This window comes from Enhydra lutris, unplaced genomic scaffold, assembly GCF_002288905.1.
Source record: "Enhydra lutris kenyoni isolate GAN:26980312 unplaced genomic scaffold, ASM228890v2 scaffoldscaffold48, whole genome shotgun sequence".
In the NCBI taxonomy this organism is placed as follows: Eukaryota; Metazoa; Chordata; class Mammalia; order Carnivora; family Mustelidae; genus Enhydra; species Enhydra lutris.
The window spans coordinates 7,565,378-7,592,880 of NW_019154132.1; the positions used below are offsets into that span (position 1 = coordinate 7,565,378).

Consider the following 27,503-nt stretch of genomic DNA (forward strand, 5'->3'; position numbering starts at 1 on the left):
TTTACGGAATTTATTTTTTTGTGAATTTATAAGATGAAATAGCGGTATATCCAGGGAACACAGAGGAGGGGCAAATAAGTAAACAAGTTTGTTTTTTTTAATGTAGGGAAAGAGATTGAATTATGATCACCATATGATACAATCACATTATTTCTTCCCATTTCTCTCTTTTTAAATTGCAGGCATCGAACAGGATTCAGGAATCCAAGAGCCAGTGCACTCAGGTGGTGCAGGAAAGGGAGAGCCTTCTGGTGAAGATCAAAGTTCTGGAGCAGGACAAGAGCCGGCTGCAGAGGCTGGAGGATGAGCTCAACCGCCTGAAAACAGCGCTGGAGGCGGAAAGCAGGCTGAAGCAGCGCCTGGAGTGCGAGAAGCAGCAGATCCAGAATGACCTCAACCAGTGGAAAACCCAGTACTCCCGCAAGGAAGAGACCATTAGGAAGATTGAGTCGGAGAGAGAAAAGAGCGAGAGGGAGAAGAACAGCTTCCGGAGTGAGATCGAGAGACTGCAGGCTGAGATCAAGAGGATCGAGGAGCGGTACAGACGTAAGCTGGAGGACTCCACCAGGGAGACGCAGTCGCAGCTGGAAACGGAGCGCTCCCGCCTTCAGAGGGAGATCGACAGGCTCAAGCAGCGTCCCTACGGCTCCCACCGGGAGACCCAGACTGAGTACGAGTGGACCGTTGACTCCTCCAAGCTGGTGTTCGATGGACTGAGGAAGAAGGTGACGGCCATGCAGCTCTACGAGTGCCAACTGATTGACAAAACAACCTTGGACAAACTGTTGAAGGGGAAGAAGTCAGTGGAGGAAGTTGCCTCTGAAATCCAGCCTTTCCTTCGGGGTGCGGGAGCCATCGCCGGAGCATCTGCTTCCCCGAAGGAGAAGTATTCCCTGGTGGAGGCCAAGAGGAAGAAGTTAATCACCCCAGAATCCACAGTCATGCTCCTGGAGGCCCAGGCAGCTACAGGCGGTATAATCGACCCCCACAGGAACGAGAAGCTGACTGTGGACAACGCCATTGCTCGGGACCTCATCGACTTCGATGACCGCCAGCAGATATACACAGCAGAGAAAGCCGTCACTGGTTTTGACGACCCGTTCTCTGGCAAGACGGTGTCTGTTTCGGAAGCCATCAAGAAAAATCTGATCGACAGAGAAACTGGAATGCGCCTGCTGGAAGCCCAGATTGCTTCGGGGGGTGTGGTGGACCCCGTGAATAGTGTCTTTTTGCCAAAAGATGTAGCATTGGCCCGTGGGCTGATTGACAGAGATTTATATCGGTCCCTGAATGATCCCCGAGATAGTCAGAAAAACTTTGTGGATCCAGTCACCAAAAAGAAAGTCAGTTACATGCAGCTGAGGGAACGGTGCAGAATCGAACCACACACTGGGCTGCTCTTGCTGTCGGTGCAGAAGAGAAGTATGTCCTTCCAAGGAATCAGACACCAGGTGACCGTCTCTGAGCTGGTAGATTCCGGTATATTGAGACCGTCCACTGTAAATGAACTGGAATCGGGTCAGATTTCCTATGACGAAGTTGGTGAGAGAATTAAAGACTTCCTTCAGGGTTCAAGTTGCATAGCAGGCATATACAATGAGACCACGAAGCAGAAGCTTGGCATTTATGAGGCCATGAAGATTGGCTTGGTCCGACCTGGTACGGCCCTAGAGTTGCTGGAAGCCCAAGCAGCCACTGGCTTTATAGTGGATCCTGTCAGCAACTTGCGGTTACCGGTGGAGGAAGCCTACAAAAGAGGGCTGGTGGGTATTGAGTTCAAAGAGAAGCTCCTGTCTGCAGAACGAGCCGTCACCGGGTACAATGATCCCGAAACAGGAAACATCATCTCTTTGTTCCAAGCCATGAACAAGGAACTCATTGAAAAGGGCCACGGCATCCGTTTATTGGAAGCACAGATCGCGACGGGCGGGATCATCGACCCGAAGGAGAGCCATCGTTTGCCGGTTGACATGGCCTACAAGAGGGGCTACTTTAATGAGGAGCTCAGTGAGATTCTGTCAGATCCAAGTGACGATACGAAAGGGTTTTTTGACCCCAACACCGAAGAGAATCTTACGTATCTGCAGCTGAAAGAACGGTGTATCAAGGATGAGGAGACAGGGCTCTGTCTTCTGCCCCTGAAGGAGAAGAAGAAGGAGGTGCAGACGTCACAGAAGAACACTCTGAGGAAGCGTAGAGTGGTCATCGTTGACCCAGAGACCAACAAGGAGATGTCCGTTCAGGAGGCCTACAAGAAGGGCCTGATAGATTATGAAACCTTCAGAGAACTGTGTGAGCAGGAGTGTGAGTGGGAAGAAATAACCATCACTGGATCCGACGGCTCCACCAGGGTGGTCCTGGTCGACAGGAAGACAGGCAGTCAGTATGATATCCAAGACGCCATTGACAAGGGCCTCATTGACAGGAAGTTCTTCGATCAGTACCGATCTGGCAGCCTCAGCCTCACTCAGTTTGCTGATATGATCTCCTTGAAAAACGGTGTCGGCAACAGCAGTGGGATAGGGGGTGGTGTCAGTGATGAGGTTTTCAGCAACTCCCGACACGAGTCAGTGAGTAAGATTTCCACCGTCTCCAGTGTCAGGAACATAACCATCCGGAGCAGCTCTCTGTCTGACCCGCTGGAAGAATCGAGCCCCATTGCAGCCATCTTTGACACGGAAAACTTGGAGAAGATCTCCATCACGGAAGGAATAGAGCGGGGCATTGTCGACAGCATCACGGGTCAGAGGCTTCTGGAGGCGCAGGCCTGCACGGGCGGCATCATCCACCCAACCAGCGGTCAGAAGCTGTCACTTCAAGACGCAGTCTCCCAGGGCCTGATCGACCAAGATATGGCCACCAGGCTGAAGCCCGCTCAGAAAGCCTTCATCGGCTTTGAAGGTGTGAAGGGAAAGAAGAAGATGTCAGCCGCAGAGGCAGTCAAAGAAAAATGGCTCCCCTACGAGGCAGGTCAGCGCTTCCTGGAGTTCCAGTACCTCACTGGAGGCCTTGTTGACCCGGAAGTGCATGGGAGGATAAGCACGGAAGAAGCCATCAGGAAGGGGTTCATCGACGGCAGAGCCGCTCAGAGGCTGCAGGACACCAGCAGCTATGCCAAAATCCTGACCTGCCCCAAAACCAAATTAAAAATATCCTATAAGGATGCCATGAATCGCTCCATGGTGGAAGATATCACCGGCCTTCGCCTTCTGGAGGCTGCCTCTGTTTCATCTAAGGGCTTGCCTAGCCCCTATAACATGTCTTCTGCCCCAGGCTCCCGCTCTGGATCCCGCTCGGGCTCTCGCTCTGGATCCCGCTCCGGCTCTCGCTCTGGTTCCCGCAGTGGGTCCCGGAGAGGAAGCTTTGATGCGACCGGGAATTCCTCCTACTCTTACTCCTACTCCTTCAGCAGTAGCTCTATTGGGCACTAATAGTCAGTTACTTGCTATTTTCTTGGGTTCGTTTACGTGAATGTTCACTTTACTAAATATTTTACTAGAAGAAGACCTAGTGCTTGCAGTATAGTGATAGAACTTTCTGTGATTCTGAAGATATAACCCTGGTTGAAATCAAGTAGTAAAGGCTGTTCTGGCTTTTTATCTTCTTAGCTCACCCGAAGTACGTAATACGCTGAATGTAGTACGTATGACGTGGTAATCAGTTGTAAGGATAGCACAAATTGAATCTAGAGTTTGTTCCTTCCGTGTTTAGATTTTTGATCGATGCTTGTACTCCTTTAGCCTATAGTACGTATTTCTGTTCTTGGAGATGAAATTACGCTGATCGTGGTTATTTTAGTCCTCATTCTGTTTCTTATCTAAATGCTTCCATTTTTCTGTATTAGGAGAAAATTACCCCTCCCATTCTCCCTAGAATACTCCACCGCAAACCCAAACATTTTGGAGTAAGTCTCCTTTAGTTTTAGATTGTGGATTGTGTAACCTATATGCTCTTAAATGCACCCGTCTGGTTTGGCATTAATTTGACTATACGTGCATGATAGCAGCAATCTTTGCTTCTCTTTGGCCAAAGTTTTCTGTTTATTTTGCTCGTCATTTACTATGTACTTTAAAAAGGTGTCTTTATGAAGTTTGCTATTCTGGCAATAAACTTTTAGACTTTTGAAGTTTTCGCGTTTTGATTTCATATGTCTGTACACCCAGGGTATTTATCAGAGTCTTTCTGTTAATTATGTTAAATTATCTCTAAAGCCTTCTGTTTACTAAATACCTATTAAGAAAGACCATTAGGGCACCTGGGTGGCTCAGTCGGTTAAGCAGCTGCCTTCAGGTCAGGTCATGATCCTAGGGTCCTGGGATCGAGTCCTGGGATCGAGTCCCATATCTGGCTCCCTGCACCGTGGGGAGCCTCTCCCTCTGGCTGCCGCTCTGCCTACTTATGCTCTCTCTCTCTTTCTCTGGCAAATAAATAAATAAATAAAAATTTTAAAAGAAAAATTAAAAAAAAAGACTAAAGAAAAAAACTATTTTAGTTCTGAATTCTTGCTGGAAACTGGTCTTTTGTAGTTTATGCAACATTTCTCAAGTGCCTGTGCCTGTTGTGTGCCAGGCAGTGTACAGAGGTCAGGCCACAGATCAATGCCCAGTTCTTGTTTATTCTGGACAATAAGTTCTAAGAAGCATGGGCAAAAGTCACCATAATTCCATTAAAAAAATGAAGTGGCTCAGATTCCATTCGGGTATTTTCCAAATACATGGGGGTTTCATTTTGTCCCCTAAGAGGAAAGAATTGTCATCGAATCTATAAAAACAAGTCCTGAAGAGTTCTTGACTCTCTGTTGAAGGACAGTGAGATATAAGCCTATTCTTTGTATCAAAGAGAAACTTTTGAAATTCAGACATTTGTCGTTAAATCAACACGACTTTCTTGAATACTTACTACGTCTAGTATTAGGCTAGGTACTATGAGGATTCAACAGAATTTACGAGCCACCTGACTTCAAGACATTTGCAGTCTGGGTGGGGACAGGAGACACATATAAAGCAATCAGAGGGACAACTTTCATATATCAGCAGTATGTATTAATATACTCAAACATTTTTTATTGTGTTATGTTAGTCACCATACAGTATGTCATTAGTTTCTGACGCAGTGTTCCAAGATTCATTGTTTTCGTATAACACCCAGTGCTCCATGCAACACGTGCCCTCCTTAATACCCACCACCAGGCTTACCCATCCTCCCACCCCCCCCCTTCTAAAACCCTCAGTTTGTTTCTCAGAGTCCACAGTCTCTCATGGTTCGTCTCCTCCTCCGATTTTCCCCCCAATTCACTTTTCCCTTCCTTCTCCTAATGTTCTCCATGTTATTCCTTGTGTTCCACAAGTAAGTGAAACCATATGATAATTTACTTTCTCTGCTTGACTCAAACATTTTATAGTATAGGTGAGAAACTAGGAAAACAAATGAGTTGCTAATTGTGAAGAACAAAAAATGTCATATGTAAGATAGTACTTAAAATCTTGGGGGCTTTGGGACTTTGGGTGAAAAACAGCATTCATTTCCTCCTTGTCTTGCTTACCTCCTTTTCTTCTCCTTGCCCACCTCCCAAGCTGGAGGACTTGTAATTAACTTCATTCAGTAAGTATTAAGCTCTGTGTGCTACACATTGTGCTAGAACCTATGAATCCCATGGTAGAAACACATGGTGCAAAAATAGCCCTCATAATATTAAAGGGAGAGGGAAAATATGTGGTAAATGCTGTGTTGAGCAAAATGAAGGGAGATCTTCGGGCTAGAGCTAGGAGGCTGTGTCAGCTTGGGCTGCCACAACAAGATACCACAGACTATGTGACTTAAATTCATTTTCTCATAGTTTCGGAGGCTAGAAGTCCAAGGTAGAGGTGTTCTTAGGTTGGTTGCTGGTGAAAGCTCTCTTTCTGGGTGGTAGGCAGTAAAGGGGCAGGGAAGGAGCTCTGGTATGTCTTCCTTGTCTTAGAAGGACTTCAGTTTTATCACATTAGAGCCCCATCTTTATTACCTCATTCAACTTTAATTACCTCTATATAGTCCCTATGTCCAAATACAGTCACACTGGAGGTTAGGGCTCCAGTGTATGAACTGGGATGGGGGTGGGGATAGCACACAATTCAGCCTATAATAGGGGCCAAATCTAGAATGGGTCAGAAGTTCTCCCTGGAAAAATGGTGATTAAACAGATTAACAAGGGGCACCTGGGTGGCTCAATTGGCTAATCATTTGCCTTCAGCTCAGGTCACCGTCCCAGGGTCTTGGGATCGAGCCCTACTTCGGGCTGCCTGCTCAGTGGGGAGCCTGCTTCTCCCTCTCCCACTCCCCCTGCTTGTGCTCTCTTTCTCTCTGTCAAATAAATAAAATATTTAAAAAGTAAAAAAAAAAAATTAATAAGCATCAGTGTAAAGCAGTTCTTCAGGTTGAAAGAGTATACCCCCAGGCTGTTGCCCAAGTTGTCATTAAGCTCTGAGGTGAGATAGGCTGTGTCCTGAAGAGAGGACATCCTTGACCTTGGCTAATTTTTTTTAATGATTTATTTGACAAAAGAGCACAAGCAGGGGGAGCAGCAGAGGGAGAGGGAGAGGGAGAAGGAGGCTTCTTCTTGAGCAGGGAACCCCACATACGTATACGTATGTGTATACATATACATCTGTGGAGGGACACTGTAGTGAAGCAAATCAAAATTAGTCAAGGTCAAAAGGTGTCTGGGTGGCTCAGTTGGTTAAGCATCTGCCTTTGGCTTGGGTCTTTATCCCAGGGTCCTGAGATGGAACCCTGCATCGGGCTCCCTACTGGGTGTGGAGCCTGCTTCTTCCTCTCCCTCTGCCCGCTGCTCCTCCTGCTTGTGCTCTCTCCCTCTCTCTGTCAAATAAATACACAAAATCTTAAAAAAAAAATAAAATAAAATCTTGTGATTCCATAGTGAACAAGAAAGTGAATGTATGGTAGGGATGCCGGTTAACAAATAAAGAAGCCATGACAGTATCAGAGAATCATCAAGTATGACCCCTAACATAATGACAGGTTCACTGAAGGATTGTGTGAGTTTGTTGGGGACAGGACATTCATATGGCCTCAAAGTATCATCCTTCAGAGGGAAATGGCCTATGATGGAGTGATGTAACCATCTACCTTTACCTAATGATCAAATTTAGCATTACTAATAGGAACATTTATGATATGTGTTCTGTATGAGGTATAATAAGTTCACACACATGTCCATGCAAAAATGCTTGAACAAAACCTAGTCATAAGGGGGAAAATGTTGTAAGTCCAGAAAGAGAAACATTCTACAAGACAACTGGCTGCAGCTCCTGACAAAATTCAGTGACTTAATTTGAAAAAGAGGGTGGGGAGATGTTCTAGGTTAAAAGAGACAATCGCCCATTACAGCTCATGGGTTGAAAAACTCATAATGAAATGGAATATGAAAGGAACTGGGGGGACAACTGGGGAAATTTGAATATAAACTGAACATTGGATGATATGAAACTATTAGTTCTCTCAGATTTGACCATGTATGGCAGTTATGTAGGACAATGTCATTCTTATGATATGCATGCAGACATATTTGGGGGTTGAAGCATCTGCAACTGACTTTCAAATTCTGGAAAAATAGTATGTGGGGCTGTGTGTTTGTGGAGAGAGAGAGAGAGAGAACGCAAACGTGGGCAAATGTTAACAATTAATGAGCTGGAGGATGGCCATACAAATACTCTTTAAACTTTTCTGTAGATACAAACCATTTTATTTTTGTAAAGCTCAGCTTTTTATTGAACATGTTTAAAGACATTTAGTCAAAAAGACCAAAGCGCACGTCATCATGAGACTCCTCGGGTTCTTCCTTCTTTGCTTCCCGTTTTTTTTCTCAGCAGCAGCAGACACTGGTGGACAGGGCAGGACCTTGGCTAGTGCAGCGTGAGCCGCTGGGGCAGGTCCACCAGCCCCTACTTTGAGATGAGGCTCCCAATGCGACCACCGGCCAGAGCCTTTCCAAAGAAGCCTGGCCGGAAAGGTTCAGCATTTAATGAGAGCATTGATCTTACCCTCCGTGACCGCCACCTCATCCTCGTGCAGCATGAGGGCCAAAGAGATGCAGGCGAGCTCCGAGGTGGAGGCCACGGTGCGCGGAAAGCGGCCGGCGGGAGCTGCTGCTTGTCGCTGTTTGAAATGAAGACCTAATCTCAATTGAAGCAAGTGACCTAGCTTCATCGGAAGGACCGAGCATCTTAGCGGCAGCTGAGGCAAGGGCGATGTAAACCATTTCTTAAAAGTTCTGGGGGCGGGAGGGAATGCAGTTCAGGGAAGCCCGGGATCAAACGCACCGGGGAGCAGTTGCACCAGTCGCAACTCCTGGAAGACACCGAAGACCCCCGGGAACACCGCTCAAAATGACAGCTCCGCCCTTCCCGGGCCTCTCCCTATAGGCGGTTCCAATCACGTGGCGGCCTGGTCCCGCCCACAGTTCCCAGAGGCCCGCGCGCGGCGCCGGCAGTTAGACTGCTTCCTCCTGGCGAGTCGGGCGTGGCAATGGAGGGCGAGCCACCCCCAGTGGAGGAGCGACGGCGGCTACAGCAGGAGCTTAGCGAGTTCGTGGAGAGCTGCTGCCGGAGGCTGGAGGAGGTGACGGCGTCCCTGGGCTGGAGCCTGGATCGGCTGGACCCCGGGGAGGAGGCGGCAGAGGTGAGGGGGGCTTGAGCCCCGGGTCCTTTGGGGGCCCTCAGCCTGCGGTGTCCTGTTGGCGTGGGGGGGGGGAGGAATCCGCGTGGGAGCCCCCTCCGGTCCGCAGAGCCGTGGTGGGCGCCCGGGACCGGGCCTGGAGCGCCCTTGACGCCTGCGGGCCTCAGGTGGGGCGCGTGGGCGCCTTCGGAGCACTCTGCTCGGGTCGCCGGTGCGGCGCTCCTGCGGAACTTCGGTTCAAGGAGAGGGTGGAAATGCGGTGGGTGAGGAGGGGTGGCAGGGCTAGGGTTTATCTAGAAAATACGGGAATCGGCCTCAGAGTGCCGCCAGCGGAGGTGTTGCCGGTTTGCTTTGTCATGTGTCACATGGATGCCGCAGTTGCACCAGATTTGGTGTCAGGAGAGCTTGGGAGTTCACTTCCCCCTTTTCTGCCTTAAAATTCTGCACTTCTAATGGGACAGCATCGATGGTAGGATTATTAGAGGGTATCACTAAGAGATGGTGACTAACAACTCTTTTGAACATTAGAATTGCCTTAAAAAATGTAGGTAGGTGTATAAAAGTGAACAATCCTGATTGTTTGTTTGTGTTTTGGGGTGGGAGGAGAAGAAGCGCTTCAGTTTGGGATAATTCATGATCTCTAATGCTCTTTCTGGGTTCATCACGCTGTAATAATTTCTCCCAGGTTTAAATTACATGACTGATTCCGTAAAGACACCTAAGGCGTGTTTGACTCATACACAGACAGTTCACATTTATTGTATTAAAGACGTCGTGGAAATTTTTAAAATTTGTTGAGAGTGATGTTTGAAGCTGTGAATTCCGTTGAGTGGGGCCTTCCATGCTCTTAACACTGTTTACTCAGCATCGTAGTAACCTGAAATTTCTTGGATTAACACTTAAATAGCACTTTGCTTATGCCACTATATACTATACTATACTATACCTTAGTTTCTTCGTTTAATAGTTATAATTACCCTGTGAGTACTGTTAGCCACATTTTACAGATGAGAAAACAAACCCAGAGAAGTGGTAATTTGTCCAAGGACACACTGCTAGTAAATAGCAGTTGGGATTTTGAAGTCCAATGCGCTATCCATTGCGCCATGGAGCCACCTAGCAGTTGGGATTTTGAACCCAGGCATTCTGGCTCCTGAGAATCTCTGTGTTTCATTGCTATGCTGCCTCTCTAAAACGTCTTTGTTAAATTCCAAAATTATGACAAATAACTCTGAGTGTACATCTAAATGCTACAGAACTAACGTCTGAAATTCAAGAGAGTGACTAGTTTAAAAATCATGGTAGGTGACATCCATCGTTCCTGGAATAGTCTGCATAGTTAACGAAGCTTCACTTTTCTGCTGGAGGGTTTTTTTTTTTTTAAGTTTATTTATTTATTTTGACAGAGATCACAAGTAGGCAGAGAAGCAGGCAGAGAGAAGGGGAAGCAGGCTCCCCGCTGAGCAGAAAGCTGGATGTGGGGCCCAATCCCAGGACCCTGAGACCACGACCCAAGCCGAAGGCAGAGGCCTTAACCCACTCAGCCACCCAGGCACCCCTCTGCTAGAGGGTTTTAATACTGAAGTTTAGTGAAGAGCAGTCACAGGTTCTATCGTAGAGCTTACTGTGTGGTCATAGTGAGGGGAAATCTAGAGAAATCAGCCTACATTACAATGTGATAAAGTCTATGAAGGGTGGAATAGCTGTTTATTATAGCTGTGGTAGGACAGTAGAGGTTTCCTGGATAAAGTGAATTCTAAGCTGATTAAAGTGTGCTGAGTTAGCTAGGGAAGCACAGAGAAAGCATAAATGGTAGGAAGTCCAGAGAAAAGGGTGTGACCAGATCAGGAAACCCAAGGTGGTTAAGGATAGCTAAGCATAGACTGTAGAGAAGAATGATGGTGGGAAGGATCCAGATCTTAAAGGTCCTGTGTCAGCCGTATTAAAGAATCTGGGTTTTTGTTGTTGTTGTTTAAATGAGGGCTGTGGGGAAGCATGGAAGTATCTTAAGCCAGACGATATCATATTTGCCTTTTAATAAACTAGTAATTGCTTACATTGGAACACTTGCTATGTACCAGGCCCTGTTTGATTGCTCTGAATGTATAAACCCATGTATAGTTTATTTAATCTTCACAATAGCTCTGTGAGAAAAGTTTTTCCCATCTTATAACTGAGGAAACTGAGGCAAAGAAAGGTAAAATACCTTGACCAAGTTCATACAGTAAGTGGCAGACCTGGGATTCAGAGTAGCCACAGTGTGGAGAATGAGAAGGACAGCAGGTCTGGAAGCAGAGCAGTTAGGCAATGGCTGTGGTAATCCAGAACGATGTTGATGTCCTGAAGTGGGGAAGTAACAGTGAGGATGGATTTTGTGGAGGGATTTCAGAGTTACTTAGGGGTGAAAAGGGCTGGGTATTGATTAGATATCAATGACGAGGAAGAGGAGATGGTTTTCTGCATGAGGAAACTGGGAGACATAAGAGGAATGGGTTTGGGGTCAGGAGACCAGGAATGTAATGAATTTATTTTTGTTATATTGAATTGTTAGTGTTTTTAGTATAAGATACTTAAAAGAAAACAAGGTCTAAAAATCTAGATTTCGGGAGCCATTACTCTATAGTGAAAATTAAAGCCATGATATTTTCCAGTAAGTGTATATCAAATGGCAAAAGGTCACTGGTTTGACTTACATGAAACACCAACATTTAAAGGGGTACAGAGAGAACAAGGAAGACATCTTTAGAGAAGACCAGGTAGAAGAACGAGAGAGGTAGAACATGAAGACTGTATCTGGATGACAGAAATGGCCAATTGGATTGTGACCTTCAAAGAGTTCAAATATTTTAAAAAGTCTGACCTGTGCTTTGACATATCTTTAGCAAGAAGATTGTTAGTGACCTACTAACTGGTAGTTTGTAAACAAATCTTTTAAAGTTGGGCTTTGGAGAGGTGGAGAGGAGGCTATAAAGGAGAGAGAGATTGAGTGAAATTTTTTGTTTTTTGTTTTTTAAATATGCACATACATCACACCGGGGTTGGGAAAGAGGCCTCCAGAAGAGGAGATAAATGGATAGTACTACTTGATCAAGTAGTAAACATTTAATGATTTAATCATTTGAATATAGTATTCCCGTGGGGTGCCTGGGTGGCTCAGTTGGTTAAGTGTCCAAGTCTTGGTTTCGCTTCAGGTCAGGATCTCATGGGTCGTGGGATCCAGCCCCACCTGGGTTCAGTGCTCAGCAGGGAGTTCACTTGAGGTTCTCTCCCTCTGCCCCACACACATGCTGTCTTTCTCTATCTCTTTCTCTTTCTCTCCAATAAATAAGTCTTAAAAAAAAAAATGTTTCTTTGCTTCTCTTTCTTTTTTATAGGATGAAGTTGTGATATGTCCCTATGATTCCAATCATCACATGCCTAAATCATCTTTAGGAAAGCACATGGTGTCTTGTAGATTGAGGAAACTGGGCTATACCAAAGAAGAAGAGGTACCATATATTTATTATGTATATGTCGTGTAATTCATGCATGAATAAATTCAGAAGATTTGGTGGGTATAGTGTGAAGTGCTCTGACATAAATACTAGTCACTTGTGGGGTAGAATGCTATTTGCCTAACTGGTAATTTTTGTAAGAAATACTGAAATGATAGTAATCTCTTGTTTGTTCATGTCAAATCTTAAAATAGGCAGTTATTGGTTACAGATACTAACTTCTTTGTTTTTACTGTTTAGGATCAAATGTATAATTCTGATTTTTTCTATGAGAATGTGAAGATACCTTCAATTACTTTGGGTAAGTATTAATTTAATAGATTATATTAAAGATAGTATAGGCATTGATATTTCATTTTTGAATTATCAGAAGAATGGACTCTTTATAAGTATGCTTGTGATTAAGAAGGACATTTCATGCTTTAAGAGAATGTAAGATTAATTAATGTATAGTGAAACTAGTTTGCTTAATCTGGAATTTAGAGACCAGATTTATAGTAATAGGCAGTGAAAACCCTTCAAAGCTTTGTGCAGTAAGACACATACCTTCCTTCTTGGATATAACAAAAATCTGGCCACACAACACAGTTTGCAAACTGAGGCTGGAAATGTGTTCCAAGTGTTCACAGCAGGTGCGGAGGTTAAAATTCCAGACTCCAGAATCGAATGCCCTGATTCAGCTCCTGGTTTTATCACTAGTAGATTTGCGACTTTCAGCAAGTAATTACACCTTTTTGTTGCCTGAATTTCTCCATGAAACGGGATGATGATAATGCACCTTTGCACTGATTAAATGTTGTAGTATACGTAAAATGCTTAGAATAGTTCCTGGCACTTAGCAGCATTCAAACAATGGTAGCTGTTACTGGTTGCTAAAATTTTGTAGCAGCTACTGCAGAATGCCTGATGGTAATGTTTTCTAGACTGCCTGCAATCTAGTTACTTATTGGGTTCTAGCTAGATCTGAAAAAATTCTGCCTTCAGATTAGCTAGGCAGCAAGTGTAGGTTTTTTTACTTTCCAGATTCTGGAGATTTGTCAGTGTGCACAAAGAGCTTGGATTGGAAACAAGTTAATAATATGATTGTGGACACTGATGATTCATACTGTGTTTATGGGTGCTTTTTTGACAGATAAGGACACACAATTCCAGATAATTAAACAAGCTAGAACTGCAGTTGGAAAAGATGGTGATGGTTATAATCAAAGTAAGTGGCATCATAGTTTGAGCTAATTAATGATTTGAACTATTTTTGTCCCATAAGCAAATGTTACTGATTTTTAAGAAAAATCTTGTGGAAACAGTTGCATGGGGAAAGTTACATTTTATATTTAATATTAGTGTCAGCTTCATTGGGTAGATATTTTCTGCTCAAATACACCTATTATTGTATTTGAGCAGCTTTAGCTAGCGTCTTAGCTAGGGATTCATGCTTTGGAATCACCTGATAGGTGAGATTACCTTGTAGATAATTTTTATTATGATTACTAGGTAACTAAATTGCATTGAGAGCGTCTTACCCTGAGATTTGCTCTCTCTCTTGAGAATTAGTCCCTTGTTAAATATAAGAATGTTGAAATGCAGTGTAAAAGGACAGGCTTATGCTAAAAGAGAGCCGTCTTCACAGCTGGCCCTTCAAATAAAGCCCAAACACAAAGTTTTGCATAAGAGTGTCAGAAAGTTTGTGGATCCCTTCATACACAGCTTTGGAGCTGGGTTAAGAGTTTCTGCCTGGGACTTAACTTCAGCAGAGAACAGGTTAGAATTTTTTTTAAGTATGAGCTTTTAGGAAATGAAAAGAAAAAACAATCCATTGGAATGTTAATAGCGTTAATAGATTTATTAACTAATAGAGTTAATATATTTAATAGATGAGTGAATAGTGTTAATAGATTTCTGAACCTGGGGATAACATGTAGCCAAAGCATGACTTTGCTTTTCTTAACAAGGATTTCTGAGTTGTCCTTGAACCTTCTGAAGGTAGCTTTCTCTGGACATCTTACCTTTTTTTCCCCCTCTCATTATTCTTTCTAGCTGAATTTTATTCATTAAATTAGTCCAGAGTTAGGATTTGTTTCTCCCTTGTTGAAATTCAGTCTTTACCCATTGTTCTAAACCAGTATCTGGACTTCATCTTTTCCCAAGTTCTACTGTGGCTTCAGGAGGAGCTCTCTTACCTTTAGTGTACATTATAGTGGTTCCATACCACAGACAGAATAATCTTTCCTGTATTTCCTGTTTTAAAGGTCCCATTTTTATGTACTTTGTGCTAAATTCTGGGTTGTTGTTGTTGTTTTCCTTTCTTTGAGGGAGACATTTGGCTCTTATTTGAAAAGATTACTGAGCTGTGATCAGTCAGTCCTTTTTTGGGCTCCTATTATTGTTCTGCCCCCTACTCCTGTTTAGTTAATGAGCCAGAAAAATGTAGAAGATTTTTGCTATTGTTTTTTGGAGGGATTAATAGTTCGAGGCCTTTTTTGACCTAACTAGTTAGATAGATTTACTAGATGTATTTTGGAGTTGAAAGAGAACTGGGAGATCATCTAATCCAGTGTCTTTGTTGAGGAAACACACCCTGTCTGAGAGGAATAATAAGGTTCTTGTGTGTTTATTCTGAAGACTATCAATACTTTAGTTTTTTTAAAAGAGATTATTTATAGTTCTTTCATGTATTCATTTCTCTTTCATAACACACTTACATAGGCTGGACAACTACTTTCCCCTCCTATTAGGTGAAGAAATAGATTAACACTCCTTTGCTAGATGATAGCAAGGCTTGCTAATGGCCGCGCTGGATTGAGAACCAAGTTTTGGATTTGGTACATACTCTGAACTGAGTTATTCTGTTTTCTGATAGAAATTGCATTTAAGTGAAATTTATGGACTAGGAATCACTGCTCAAATATATTCGTTATTTATTATGTCTGTTATAATTAAGTAGAAGAATACCACAAACTATTTAAATCTGTACCTACTCACTGCTTGCTATTATTAGCACTGTTCTTTGTTTATTCTGGTTTGTGTAAGCCTGCTTTAAAGAAACTAGTTTCTTGGCCTGGTACAAATGACAGCTTTTTGACATTTTGTGTCCTTGTCTCTGGTGTGAAACTATCTTGTAGTATTGTTTAGAGTAATGGAAATAATGAATGCTAAACTAGCCTGGGCTCTAATAATTGGCTGCTTATGTGTAAGCAATTTAATTTCTAAGCACATTAATGTACAGAAAGTGATTTTTAAGATAATGAAATGGTTGAGAATTTTATGTATGTGTGTAACTTAGAGAATGTTCTCAAATTTTTTTATTTATATGACTAAGTAATAAGGTAGATTTGGACCTTGAGTTTAGTTCTTTACAAAAGCGAAGAATTACTTTGAATAAGTAGTTCCTTCAGTAGAAAGTTAAGAGGAATTTTTGTTTTGGCACTCTCTTAAATAAGATTTAACTTAAGAATTTTATTATATGATATGATCCTCTTTTTAAAACTTTTTTTCATATTGTATAGAGTTCTACTGCTTCTTAATAGGCCTTATTTTTGTGGCCCACTTGTGTGTTAAGAGATTTTAAAATCTAATAGCCAAGAACAAGAATCTCCTAATATCTTGCTAATTTATTTACTTTGAAGGAAGAATGACTAATACGAGCAATTTTACATTTTCCCATTTAATTAATATTTTGTTTGTCACATACTAAATTATATGTTTTTTGATGAGTTATATTTATGTTTCCATTTTATCACTCATACTAGGTCTCCACCAGTGTATAGAATTCTTAAGTTCATTTACCTTTGTGAAAGCTTGAAACAACCATTAGATCTACTTACTTATTTTCAGATATAATTACCTTTGTTAATTTTATAACCAGGATGCTAGTTTTAATCATAAACAGTCATTTTATATTTAGTGGTTTATCTTTTTCCTTCATTATTATTTGCTGTACTTCAGTTTCATGACATATATTTGAATCATGGCCATGATTTGAAGATCAGTGCATTATACTAAAAGAACCCTCAAGAGACCCAAGTAACTGATTAGGCCTAACCTGTTCCTACCACTTGTGAGACTTGGGCAAGTCATTTTACTTCTGTGGGCCTTATTTCTTTTTCTGTGATATTTGGAAATTGACTCTGTATGAATTCTCTGTAAAATTCTGAATTTGTAGCTTTGAACCAGTACTTTTTATGAATATTTAGTATTATATGTCATATGTTTAAGATGCTCTGTCGTGGCAAAGGTAACTAAAACAAGAATTAGAGTTAATAAAAAGCTAGATTAGAGTTTCAGTTTGGGTGATGAAAAGTTCTGGAGATGGATAGAGGTGATGGTTGCAAAACAGTGTAATGTGTTTAATGCCACTAAGCTGTACACTTAAAAATGCTTAAATGGTACATTGTATGTAATGTGTATTTACCACAATTTAAAAAAAGCTACTACAAAAAAAATAGAGGATCGTAGATTTAATATGGTTACAGCACATTCAGATATACTTCTAAATCATATAGAAGCTTATATTTGAAAATTTACTTTTTATGGAAATGTGAGCTTATTTGTGTTTTCCTTTTTTTTTTTTTTTTGTCAGAAATATCTATATGTTCTCAATGATTTGAATGCAGTCTGTTGTTTAACTTTTCCTGTACTTTTTCTTTTTCAGTAATTGGGGTGAGTATAAAGAGGAATTAGGAACCTGAATATACTCCTTATTTAAAGATATGCAGTATCCTTTTTGCAAATGATATCCTTTTAAAAGTATCACTCAAATTTCTAAACTTTATCTTAACCACTGTCACAATATTATAATCTTTGGAATTTTAGTTGAATTTCAAGGAATTTAAGTATCAGTCTTCACCATACAGAAATTTCAGATGAATAAAGAAGACTCCAGAATATTTTAAGGAGGAAATTATATTTCTTTGTCTAAAAGTAACAGGCAAAGGTTTATGTGGAGCTTGTTCATAATATATCAGTATTTTCTAATCTTTGTATTTTTCTCCCAGCTTTTTATAGCCTATATTCAAAGGAATTAGGCTTATCAAAGCTAAGTCAGTTTTATAGTACAAAGTTAAATGTTTTTAAACTTACCTGCATAAAAAGGCTTTTCCAAGTGTCTACCAGAATTAGAGTGAAATTGATCAACTTGAAAGGAAACCCTTCTCCACTAATTCAGAACCCTTTGAATAATACAAATGACCATGTATTGTTATCCCTGGCTATTCACAAACTCATATTCAATGTAGCACTCCTCTTAATTTATAGACATATGTAAAGTCACCTCTTTTTTGTGTGTTGTAGTTCTTAGTTCATAGTTTGCTCTTATTTTAATTTTTCTTTTGCCTCTTTACTTAGGAAGTCAATGAGGTTAGACTTTATCAAATAAAAGTACTGGGAAGAGCTACTGATCTTACCTTGTTCTATGAACCAGAGTTATTACTTTAGGGTAACTTAGGAAACATTAGTAGCTCCTGTTCATTGTTTTCATCAGTGAATAATGAAGGCTAGAAAGAATTGTTTTAAAACAATTGCTTTATTTACAGTTATAATTTTTTTATTTCTTTGAGAAAATTTGAATCTCAAAACAAAAATTTTCTTCAATGTTTAATACATCATATCAAGGTATTGTATTTACTTTCTTTCATTAATGAACAGATTTTAGAAAGTTCTGTGACTGTTGGGGGGGCACTCCTGTTAACTTTTTAAAATGAATTTGGTTATGCCAATATGCTTCTTCAGAAAATTAAAAGTTTGGTTTTAGTTTAATCTGTCATTCTCTGGTCTGGGGAAGTTTGGGATTTCTGCTACTTAAGTAATTGTGTTTTGATCCCTAACTCTGAATCATTGTACAATTGGGATATATTTTGAATATGGAACACCTAACATGATACCTCATATAAAAAGACATTTTTTACATATTTTTCATACTTCCATAATTTATTTTTAGAAGGCCTACAATGTGTACTACATTTTTTCTCCCGCCTTTTATGGGGAAAAGCATATAAACAGAAAGAACGTTAATATCTACTTTTATAGTATTGGTAGCCTTCTAAAATTGTTACCCAGGAAGTTTTATGAGCAAATTATCTCATGGTTATTACTGCCTGCCTTCATGGGATCTGTCCTAACATTGTTAAAGAGAATAGCAAAGAATCCACATACATCTTTTGTGTGGATATAGCATTGAGGATAAAGTCACTATTTACCATTTATCACATAGATGGATATTTTGTATATTAAGGGATTACTATGAAAACAGTTGTGTTAATGTTGCGTTATTACAGCACATGTTTAAAGATAAGGAGTAGATTTTAAGTCCATAACGTATTCATGCTTCATGTATTGTTTATTCTTGTGGTTTTATTTTTACTTTAGGGATTTATTCTTCGTTACCTGTTGAAGTTCCTCTGAATCACAAACGGTGTGTTTGTGATCTGACCCAAGCTGATCGTCTTGCCCTCTATGATTTTGTAGTGGAGGAGACGAAGAAAAAGCGCTCTGATTCACAGATTATTGAAAATGACAGTGATCTCTTTGTAGACTTGGCTGCCAAAGTCAATCAAGGTTTGAGATGAATACCATGTTTTATATTTCTTAATTGTCATTTCATTCTTTGTGTGTTACTAAGATTTAGTTGTCAGACCACTTTGAATAGAAATAGGATGGTTTTGCATTACCTGATATTGACATATATGTTAAGATGTTTACTCAGTGTGTGAAATTTTGCTCTCTGACTTTTACATTAAGCGCACCTTCCTTCTATAAAATTGTTACAACTGTTCTTGTCCTTTTTGTACTTTAACAGTCTTAGCTTCAACTAATGGCTAGAGAAAAGGAATGTTATAAAACAGCCTATTTCTATAATATGGAAATTTTTGGGATGTTTTTAGATGCATGGAAACATGTTGAAGTATGGGATTATTGTGGTCTTTCTTCCTGCTAATTCATAAGAATTTAAAAGCTTCCAAGGATGTAATTTATTTTATTCTTTTATTAGATAATAGTCGAAAAAGTCCAAAATCTTACCTTGAAATCCTGGCAGAAGTGAGAGATTATAAAAGAAGACGCCAGTCCTATAGAGCTAAGAATGTTCACATAACCAAGAAATCATATACGGAGGTAAGTTTTATATACTCTTTTAGAGCTTTGTTGAGAAGAGACATTTACCTTAGATAGTTAATGTAAGTCTGCTCTGTGGGTTTCCACAGTTCCTTAGAGGTTATCTGAAAGAAGGTATCTTCAAGGCGGCCACACCTGATTTGTATTTGCTCCATTCCTTTCAGATCCACTGTGCCAGACAAAGGCTTTTTAGGGTACAAAAATCTTACATGAAGAGGCTGTACAATCTTAAAAAAATACCAAATTTTGAGAAAGTAGCATGTTACGATAAAAGCATAGATTTTGGCTTTAGACCTGTGTTAGAGTTTTGATCCTGCTGTTTATCATTGCCTGTTTGGCTTGAACAGCTTATTTGAACATTTTAAGTGTCAATAATTTAAGTGTCAATAATTTTCGTTTTAAACATTTTATGTAGACTTTGTAGGGTTGTTATACGAATTGATTGAGAATGCATGTGGACACAGAAATTGGTCAACAAATAGCCTTTCTGTTTTCCTTACAGAAATTTTAGCATGCTTTTGTGTACTCTATTAAGTATTTAGGCTTAAAAAATGTCTGGCATAAACTATTTATACTTTAATCTCTTGATATATATCTAGACTTATTTTCAGAGTTCCTTCAGTGTATAGAGCTGGTGAATTTTTTGGTACATGACTTACCTTACCCAGACTCTACAAATAATTTCCTCATTGAATCTCTAAATTCTTACTTACTTACATTATTTCTTACTTCTCTCTATGATTTCTAAGATTGTCCATAATCTGGCCTCATTTTACTGAATATTTTTTTTTGCTCTAGTCAAGAGTGTCTGTTAAACTATATCTGATTACACACATTTACTCCTATCTTTGTGTCAGGATAACAAGTTGTTTGCTCACCTGTAAATCTCTTTGTTGTTGCTCTTTTAAATCTCGATAAGTTTAAGGTCCACGGTCACCATGAGGTGCTCCTTCCCTGGTTGATTGCTGTTATGCTCTCTGTACCACATAGCTTGGTATTTAAATCTTCTGCTGTTCATTTTACAATTAAAATACATGTTTTAGGCTTATCTCTTCCAGTGGCGGTCTGGGACCATGTCATACAGCCTCAGTATTCTTAAAGTCCCTCAAGTACTTGGTGGTTCATCAGTGTTTCTTCTCCAGTCTCATTACCTTGTAATCAAGTGTAAATGTTGTTACTAGTGTTCTTCACAATTAACTTTTCGTTATGGAAATACTCAAACATATACTAAAGTGACTGGAATAGTCTTATGAACCCTTTTGTCCCTGTCACTCAGCCTCAACAGTTATCAACATATGACTTTGTCATTTTATTTATATTCTCAATCACTACCTCCCATTCTCTCCTTCCTCCACACTGATAATTTTGGAAGCAAATGCAAAATACCTTTCATCTGTAAAAACTTCAGTGTTTACAAATCTTTCAGTGATTTATCATATTTCTGGTCATGGCTTTGTCAACATTTTACCTCCTTCTAGTTTCATTCATATCATCTAAAATTTTTGTTTGCTTTGGATTAGAACCTAAACTTTGTTAGATTTTAGAAAAAAAAATTATTGCTACCTGTACTCACTATGCATAACACTGCTATTGGGTAGGTAAAGATAAATGGCACATAGCCCCCACCCAGCAGAAGCTTGGTGTAGTTTAACAAGTGAAACTTCTTTCAAAATACAGATTGCATTAAGTGATAAAATAAAGTGAGATCAAAGTATGTGGGAGAAAATAGCAATTCTTCTTTTAAAATATAAGATTGGTATACCATCTTTATATGTTTTCTGAAAATAAGCTGGTATACCAGCTTCATAGAGAAGATAGCAGTCGAAGGAGAGGGAGAAGCAGGAATGGTAAAACATGTCTGTTCATGGGCTCTTTCCTGTGTGGTGAACCTGGAAACTATCCAGTAACATTCGGGCCTCGTGGAGCTCATGTAGAGCTACTACTAGTCTGGAGTCATGTTGGGCTACTCTGGAAGTGCTAGAGCTGGGAGTGGGAATTTAGGTGTGTGTGTGTGACTCATGTTACATGTCTTAGATTTTCACAAGAGAGTATGGTAGAGGAGGGGAACTCGCGGGTAAGGATATTCCAGGTCAAAGGGCTAGTGTTCCTAAAAACATATAAAAGAGCAGGAGTTTTCCAGAGACCATCAGTAATCGAAGGTGCCTAGAGCTTAGGGTTTCTCAACTATGCAGTAAGAGATAAGGCTGGTTTCAATTACATGATGTAGTAAAATCATGAAAGGCTTCAGAGGCTCTATTAAGGATTTTGGACATTGTTCCATTTTACTTTGGGAGCCATTGAAAGTTTCTTCAAAGTGGGGAGAAACTCAGTCATTATATAGTGACTATATAGTGTGTATCTTTGAGATTGCCCATTGTCCCCTGTACCTTCTGTCTGTCTGTCTGTCTGTATGTCTGCGAGAGATCACGACCGGGGGTGGGGGTGAGGAAGGGGTAGAAGGAGAAGCCAACTCCCCACTGAGCAGGGACCCTGATGCAGGACTCAATCCCAGGACCCTGGGATCATGACCTGACTGAAGGCAGATGCTTAACTGACTGAGCTACCCAGCGTCCCCCCCGCCCCTTTTTAAATTTAAATTCAGTTATCCCCTGTACCTTCTTTTTTTTTTTTTTTTTTTTTTTTTAAGATTTTATTTATTCATTTGACAGATAGAGATCACAAGTAGGCAGAGAGGCAGGCAGAGAAAGAGGAAGGGAAGCAGGCTCCCTGCCAAGCAGAGAGCCCGACGCGGGGCTCCATCCCAGGACCCTAGGATCATGACCTGAGCCGAAGGCAGAGGCTTTAACCCACTGAGTCACTGAGGCGCCCCTCCCCTGTACCTTCTTAAAACACTTCCTCAGTAGGCATGAGGGAAGTGTAAGCTATTTTAGTTTCATCTGTGCTCCCAGGTGACCAGCCCTATGCTTGTTGTTTGCATGGATAAATAGGAAAGAAAAAACTTCCAAGTCGTTCTGAGAAGTTAGGGGTTTATATAGTCTGTTAGGAAAGTATCTGTGAAGTGACGGAGATATTTTGTATTTTGTTGGTCATCTTGACTTAATTATAAAATTTAAAAAAATTTTAATTGTAAATAATATCAAATACACAAATAAGTTGCAAAACTAAAAATAGTATAAAGAACTCCTGAATATCCTTTACCCAGATCACCCATTGTTAACATTTTGTCCCATTTGCTTGTCATTTGTACTCTGTACGTTTTTCTCTTTTGATCTCTAACTGTACATTATTTTTTTTCTAAACTATTTGAGAGGAAGTTACCCCGTGATCTTTTTGTCACTAAATACTTAGTATGTACTTCTTTTTTTTTTTTTTTTTAAAGGTTTTGTTTATTTATTTGACAGAGATCACTGGTAGGCAGAGAGGCAGGCGAGGGGGGTTGTGGAAAGCATGCTTCCTACTGAGCAGAGAGCCTGATGTGGGGCTCGATCCCAGGGCCCTGGGATCATGACCTGAGCCGAAGGCAGAGGCTTTAACCCACTGAGCCACCCAGGCGCCCCTAGTATATACTTCTTAAGAACAGGGATAGTTTTCCTAACATAATCATAATATGGTGGTCAACTAGCGAGTTTATCAATAATTACAGTACTTTCATCTACCATTCATATTCCAATTTGACCATTGGCTTTTTTATGTTCTCTAAACTGCTTATGTCCCATCCATTCTGATTGTTAACAGTGATTTTTTTTAGCTTTGTATAATTTTTTGAAAAATCCTTCTTATCTGAAATTGGGTGCTTCTCTCCCCTGAGGTGATACGCGATGTCATAAATGTGCACATGGAAGAACTCAGTAGTCACTGGCAAGAAGAGCAAAGAGCAGAGGATGATGCTGAAAAGTATGTCATGGTGTTTACTGGTGAAAAATACTCTCTTTTTAATCTGTTACATTATAATTATTTAACTAAAATTTAGCCTTTCCAAGACCATTAATAATAGCACATCATAATTCATTAAAATGCTGAAATTGTTCCATGTTGTCATTGCTCAGGGTTATTATACCAGAGTTTTTCTGTTGACATAGCTCTTTGACAGTTTTGGAGAGACAAATATATTAGTGAGATAGAAAAGACATAAAACACAAGGGCTATATTTCTTTGCCCTCTCATATAGAATATAAGGTTATACCTATTTATATTGACTTAATCATTGTTCTGATACAGAATATTCAACTTTAAGCTAGTGTGTCTGTGTGTGTTTGGTGGAGACTAGTGGTTAAAACTAACTGTTCTCTGTTTCAGGAATGAAGAAAGACGATCAGCTTCAGTAGATTCCCGGCAGTCTGGTGGAAGTTATCTGGATGCTGAGTATTCACGACATAGAAAGGATCGGAGTAGGAGCCCACATAAACGGAAAAGAAATAAAGATAAGGATAAAAACTGGGATTCTAGAAGAAGGAAGGACAGGTAAGTCTTAACACTGCATCATCTGATGTTGAATTGTTTACTCTTGAAAGGTAAATAGATCCTTTTGTTGTAGACAGCGTTGAAAAAGTGAGTTGTAAGAGTAAATTACAGTAAGGAGAGTAAGTTATTCGTGAGAATTCTTATCATTTGATTTTAGTTCAAGTAACCATAGCTCTGGTGGCATAGTTCTCTATATGCCTGATTCGATATGGGTTTCCCTCTTTTACTCCTTGTTTCCTAGCAAGGACATAGGGAAGTAATGTCTAGGTAGGAAGTTAACTCTATAAATTAGGTGTTTGCCTAGATCTCTTTTTTCTGCTTCTTCCTCCTTTTTCTTGTCATTTCTTTCTCCTGCTAATTCCTGAGTTAAAGGGTCTTTAGGGTCAGAGAGAAGATCCAAACTTTAATATGAAGTCAATTTTGTCCTTGTTAATATCGCTGATAGAATTTTGACAGCTGGAAAGTTATGAACTAATGGTAAAATAATAAATTTTTATCACTTGCAATCTATTCCAGTAGTCCAGCTGCTTATAGGGCATCTGCATGGATCTCAGTGTTAGTCAGAACTCTTTCTCGTACTGACCCTCTTTCCCCAGCATTCCCTATTCTGGTTAATGGGACAGACATCGTCTGTTCACCTAAGCCAGAAATCATGGAGTTATTTTAGTTGCTCCTTTTTTATTCCTGCCATCTGGTTAGTTCTTCATTGCCGTCAATTCTACCTGAAGATACCTTTACGTGCACCTCCTTACTGCTGTCCACCTTGGAAATAATAGTTTTCGTAATTGTTCTAACCATTTGTAACCTTGTCCCATGTGGAGTCATCCCTGCTTTACTGCCTGAGTGAATTTTCACTCTTACAACTCTTCAGGGGCAAAATCCACATTGTTTAGAATGGCTCCCAAGACCACCAGCATCAGGGCTTTTGGCTACCCATCCTTGTTTTTGCCACTACCCCATGAAATATTGAATTATGCTTTAGCTAGTCTGAATTGCTTAAATAGTTTCTCATCTGTACTGTGCCACATTTATGCCTCTCTGTGTCAGGCTCTGCTGCCTAATTTTTATTTTTAAAGCCTGCTTGGTCTTTTAAGACCCAGCTTAGTCATTTCCATGAAACCTCTTATCACTCATTGAGGCAGAGCTGATCTTTCCGATTTTGTCAGCATTCCGCCTACCACGTATTTTTTATTGAACTTAAGTTATTACTCTCCCTAGTAGACTGAGCTCCTTGAAGGCAAGTCCATGTCTGATTTAGTAGTATATGCACAGTATTTGTCTAATAATAGCTTCTCAAATGATACCTTGTCCCTCTCCAGGGCCGCTGGTGATCAGGATTTAGTAATGCTTATTGATTTAATAATTTTGTTCATGTTACTGTCCTTCAGTTCGTAGGTTCAAAGCTGGCTGTGATTTAGTCCTCTTATAAAAATGAAATATTTCCTTAGTAATCCCTTTGATTCATATAATGAATGATATTTTGTAATAATTATATACAAATTAACTTAATTATCAGAGTTATTACGCCTTTTTACTGCTTTCTGGTTTGTTAATGCTTCTTCCATTGAAGTAATTTTTGGCATCTCTGAACAGTTTTTATTGACTTAAATACATTAACTTCAAATGTAAACATGAAATAATTTGCTTTTAGAGAGGATATATTTAAAGTTTAAATAGTATTAGTAGGAAATACTTCTCAAAACTACAGGGTTGGTCTTAATGAATTGCATGGACTTGATAGCAACCAGCATAAGGATATCAGACAATTTTTGAATTCCGTCTATGACTTTATGACTTCAATATTTTATTTGGAATAAATTCTCTGGTCCTCATACGTATGTATGTATATATATATTCAAAGTCAGTTTTAAAGCAGAACTCTAAAATGCAGTTTAAAAAAAATTTTCATTTTGCTTATCCCCATGTCAATTTTGTCCTTTAGTTTTAATGATTCATTTTCCATATTTACTCTTAAAAGAAATTACTGTTTAGTGTATCCGTTTGGCTTAGTTGGCAGAGCATGTGACTCTTGATTCCGGGCTCATGATTTCATGATTTCAAACCCCACAATGAGGATAGAGTTTACTTAGTTAAAAAAAGTATTATTTAGTTCTGACTGTATCTTTTAACTTGTTCTGAAGTACATTACTGGTGAATTACTATTTTAAAATTCTGATATTAAGATGTCCATCATTTGTAATACTTTTTTTTCTACTCCTGTCATTTCAGGGATGGGGAAAGACATCATAGTCATAAAAGGAGAAAGCAAAAAATATAATGAGGTATTGGTGCATGTATTAATTATGCTTATGTCATGATAACCAGTATGACAGCATTTTCATTACAATTTCTTTGAGTAGGAGAATGTTTATATGACTTGTTTAGTACTCAGATCATTAATTTTCAGTAACTACTTATGTTTCAAACCATGAGTATACTATTATGTCCTTTAACTTTGTTTTGCTTGTATTTTAATAGATGATTGCTTCCTATTACAGATTCTGTTTCATTCTTTGTGATAATTTATGTATCAGAAAATTCTTTAAAGTCAGTACTTAAACTGTATAAATAATACACGAACACATTCTCATTTTTAAAAATGAAACTTTATAGCTAAGGTTAACATCCCCTTGGAACCACAATCTGTAATCCCTGTGGCCACCTCAGTAACTACGATTTAACCACTGCACTGGTGAAATATAGTAGGGAAAAAACCACCTAAATATCTGTCAGAAGGGGAATGGCCTGGTTAAATAAAATATGGTATAGTCATGTGATAGATTACTATATTGGATTTAAAAGAAATAAACTTTATAATAACATGGATAGATGTCAGAAACATAATGCTAAGTGAAAATAGCAAACTGCAGAAAAATAAATGCAAGTTATATTTACGTACAATATAATACTGTACATTTTCTATGACCATGTATGTATGTAAATATATTTTTAAAGCTTCGGAAGGACCAATACCAATCTCATAACAGTAATTATTTGTGGGAGGAGGTATAGATGGGAGAGATATGGAATGAAAACCAGGATTGAGAGGGTGGTCAAAGAAAACTTCAGCTTTATCCACAATATGTTAAGTTTTTAAAGGCATTCATCTTTCACTTGTTAATTAAAGGTAGATTTTAATTAAAATTAAAAATATACTGTCATTTTCTTTTATGTAAATCATCTTTATTGAGGTACTGTTTATATAAAATAAAATGCACCCGTTTTAAGTGTACGTTTCATTTGATTTTGACCAACTTAGACCCCAGCCAATGAAGTTGTCACCACGATCAAGATAGAGAACATTTCATCACCCCCCAAAATTCTCATATACCCCTTTTACCAATTTCTCTAGGCAACCAAGATCTGGTTTTTGTTGCTGTTAATTAGATGTATCTTTTTCAGAATTCATATAAATGGGATACTGTAATACGTACTTTCTTCCACCCCACGTATTTTTGAGATTGACCCATGTTTTGTGTGTCAGTTGTCTCCTCCTTTTTGTTTGTAGTATATTTGTTGTATGATAGGTCACTCAGCTGAAACTTGGCCATTAAATGTTAATCACCTCCTGTCTAGTTAACAATATTTGGAATCTTAAAAACTCAGGGTGAAGATTCCAAGGTGGGTTTCAAATAGAAATGAAACTTAAAATAAGTAACCGACAGTGACAGAAAGGTTGACTGGCTTTAGATCAGATTGGCTGTTGGGCTTTAGGTATAAAAAACAGCTCTCAGATTTATAAGTTGGAAATCAACAGTTTACCTGCCAATACGAAATCTTACTACTGCTATTGTACTTAATTTCTAAATA

General features: G+C 39.5%; 2 protein-coding genes and 1 pseudogene across 4 annotated transcripts in view; 2 read left to right on the plus strand and 1 right to left on the minus strand.

Moving 5' to 3' along the window:
* The window catches only part of LOC111156714 (desmoplakin), a 45,655-nt gene extending 41,535 nt beyond the window's left edge, over positions 1 to 4,120 (plus strand). For all 3 annotated transcript variants that reach the window (XM_022517760.1, XM_022517758.1, XM_022517759.1), the window contains exon 24: positions 183 to 4,120. In XM_022517760.1, the coding sequence (XP_022373468.1) occupies positions 183 to 3,431 (3,249 nt within the window). In that variant the 3' untranslated portion in view covers positions 3,432 to 4,120. The remainder of the gene's footprint in view (positions 1 to 182) is intronic.
* Positions 4,121 to 7,786: 3,666 nt separating this feature from the next.
* On the minus strand, positions 7,787 to 8,205 carry LOC111156679 (annotated as a pseudogene).
* Positions 8,206 to 8,523: 318 nt separating this feature from the next.
* On the plus strand, positions 8,524 to 26,999 carry LOC111156740 (small nuclear ribonucleoprotein U11/U12 subunit 48). Its single transcript, XM_022517796.1, has 9 exons — positions 8,524 to 8,676; positions 12,048 to 12,161; positions 12,408 to 12,468; positions 13,300 to 13,374; positions 18,528 to 18,716; positions 19,150 to 19,271; positions 23,041 to 23,126; positions 23,529 to 23,693; positions 25,923 to 26,999. Exons 1-9 carry the CDS (start codon positions 8,524 to 8,526, stop codon positions 25,969 to 25,971), a joined length of 1,014 nt encoding a protein of 337 aa, XP_022373504.1. The 3' UTR covers positions 25,972 to 26,999.
* Positions 27,000 to 27,503: the final 504 nt, after the last annotated feature.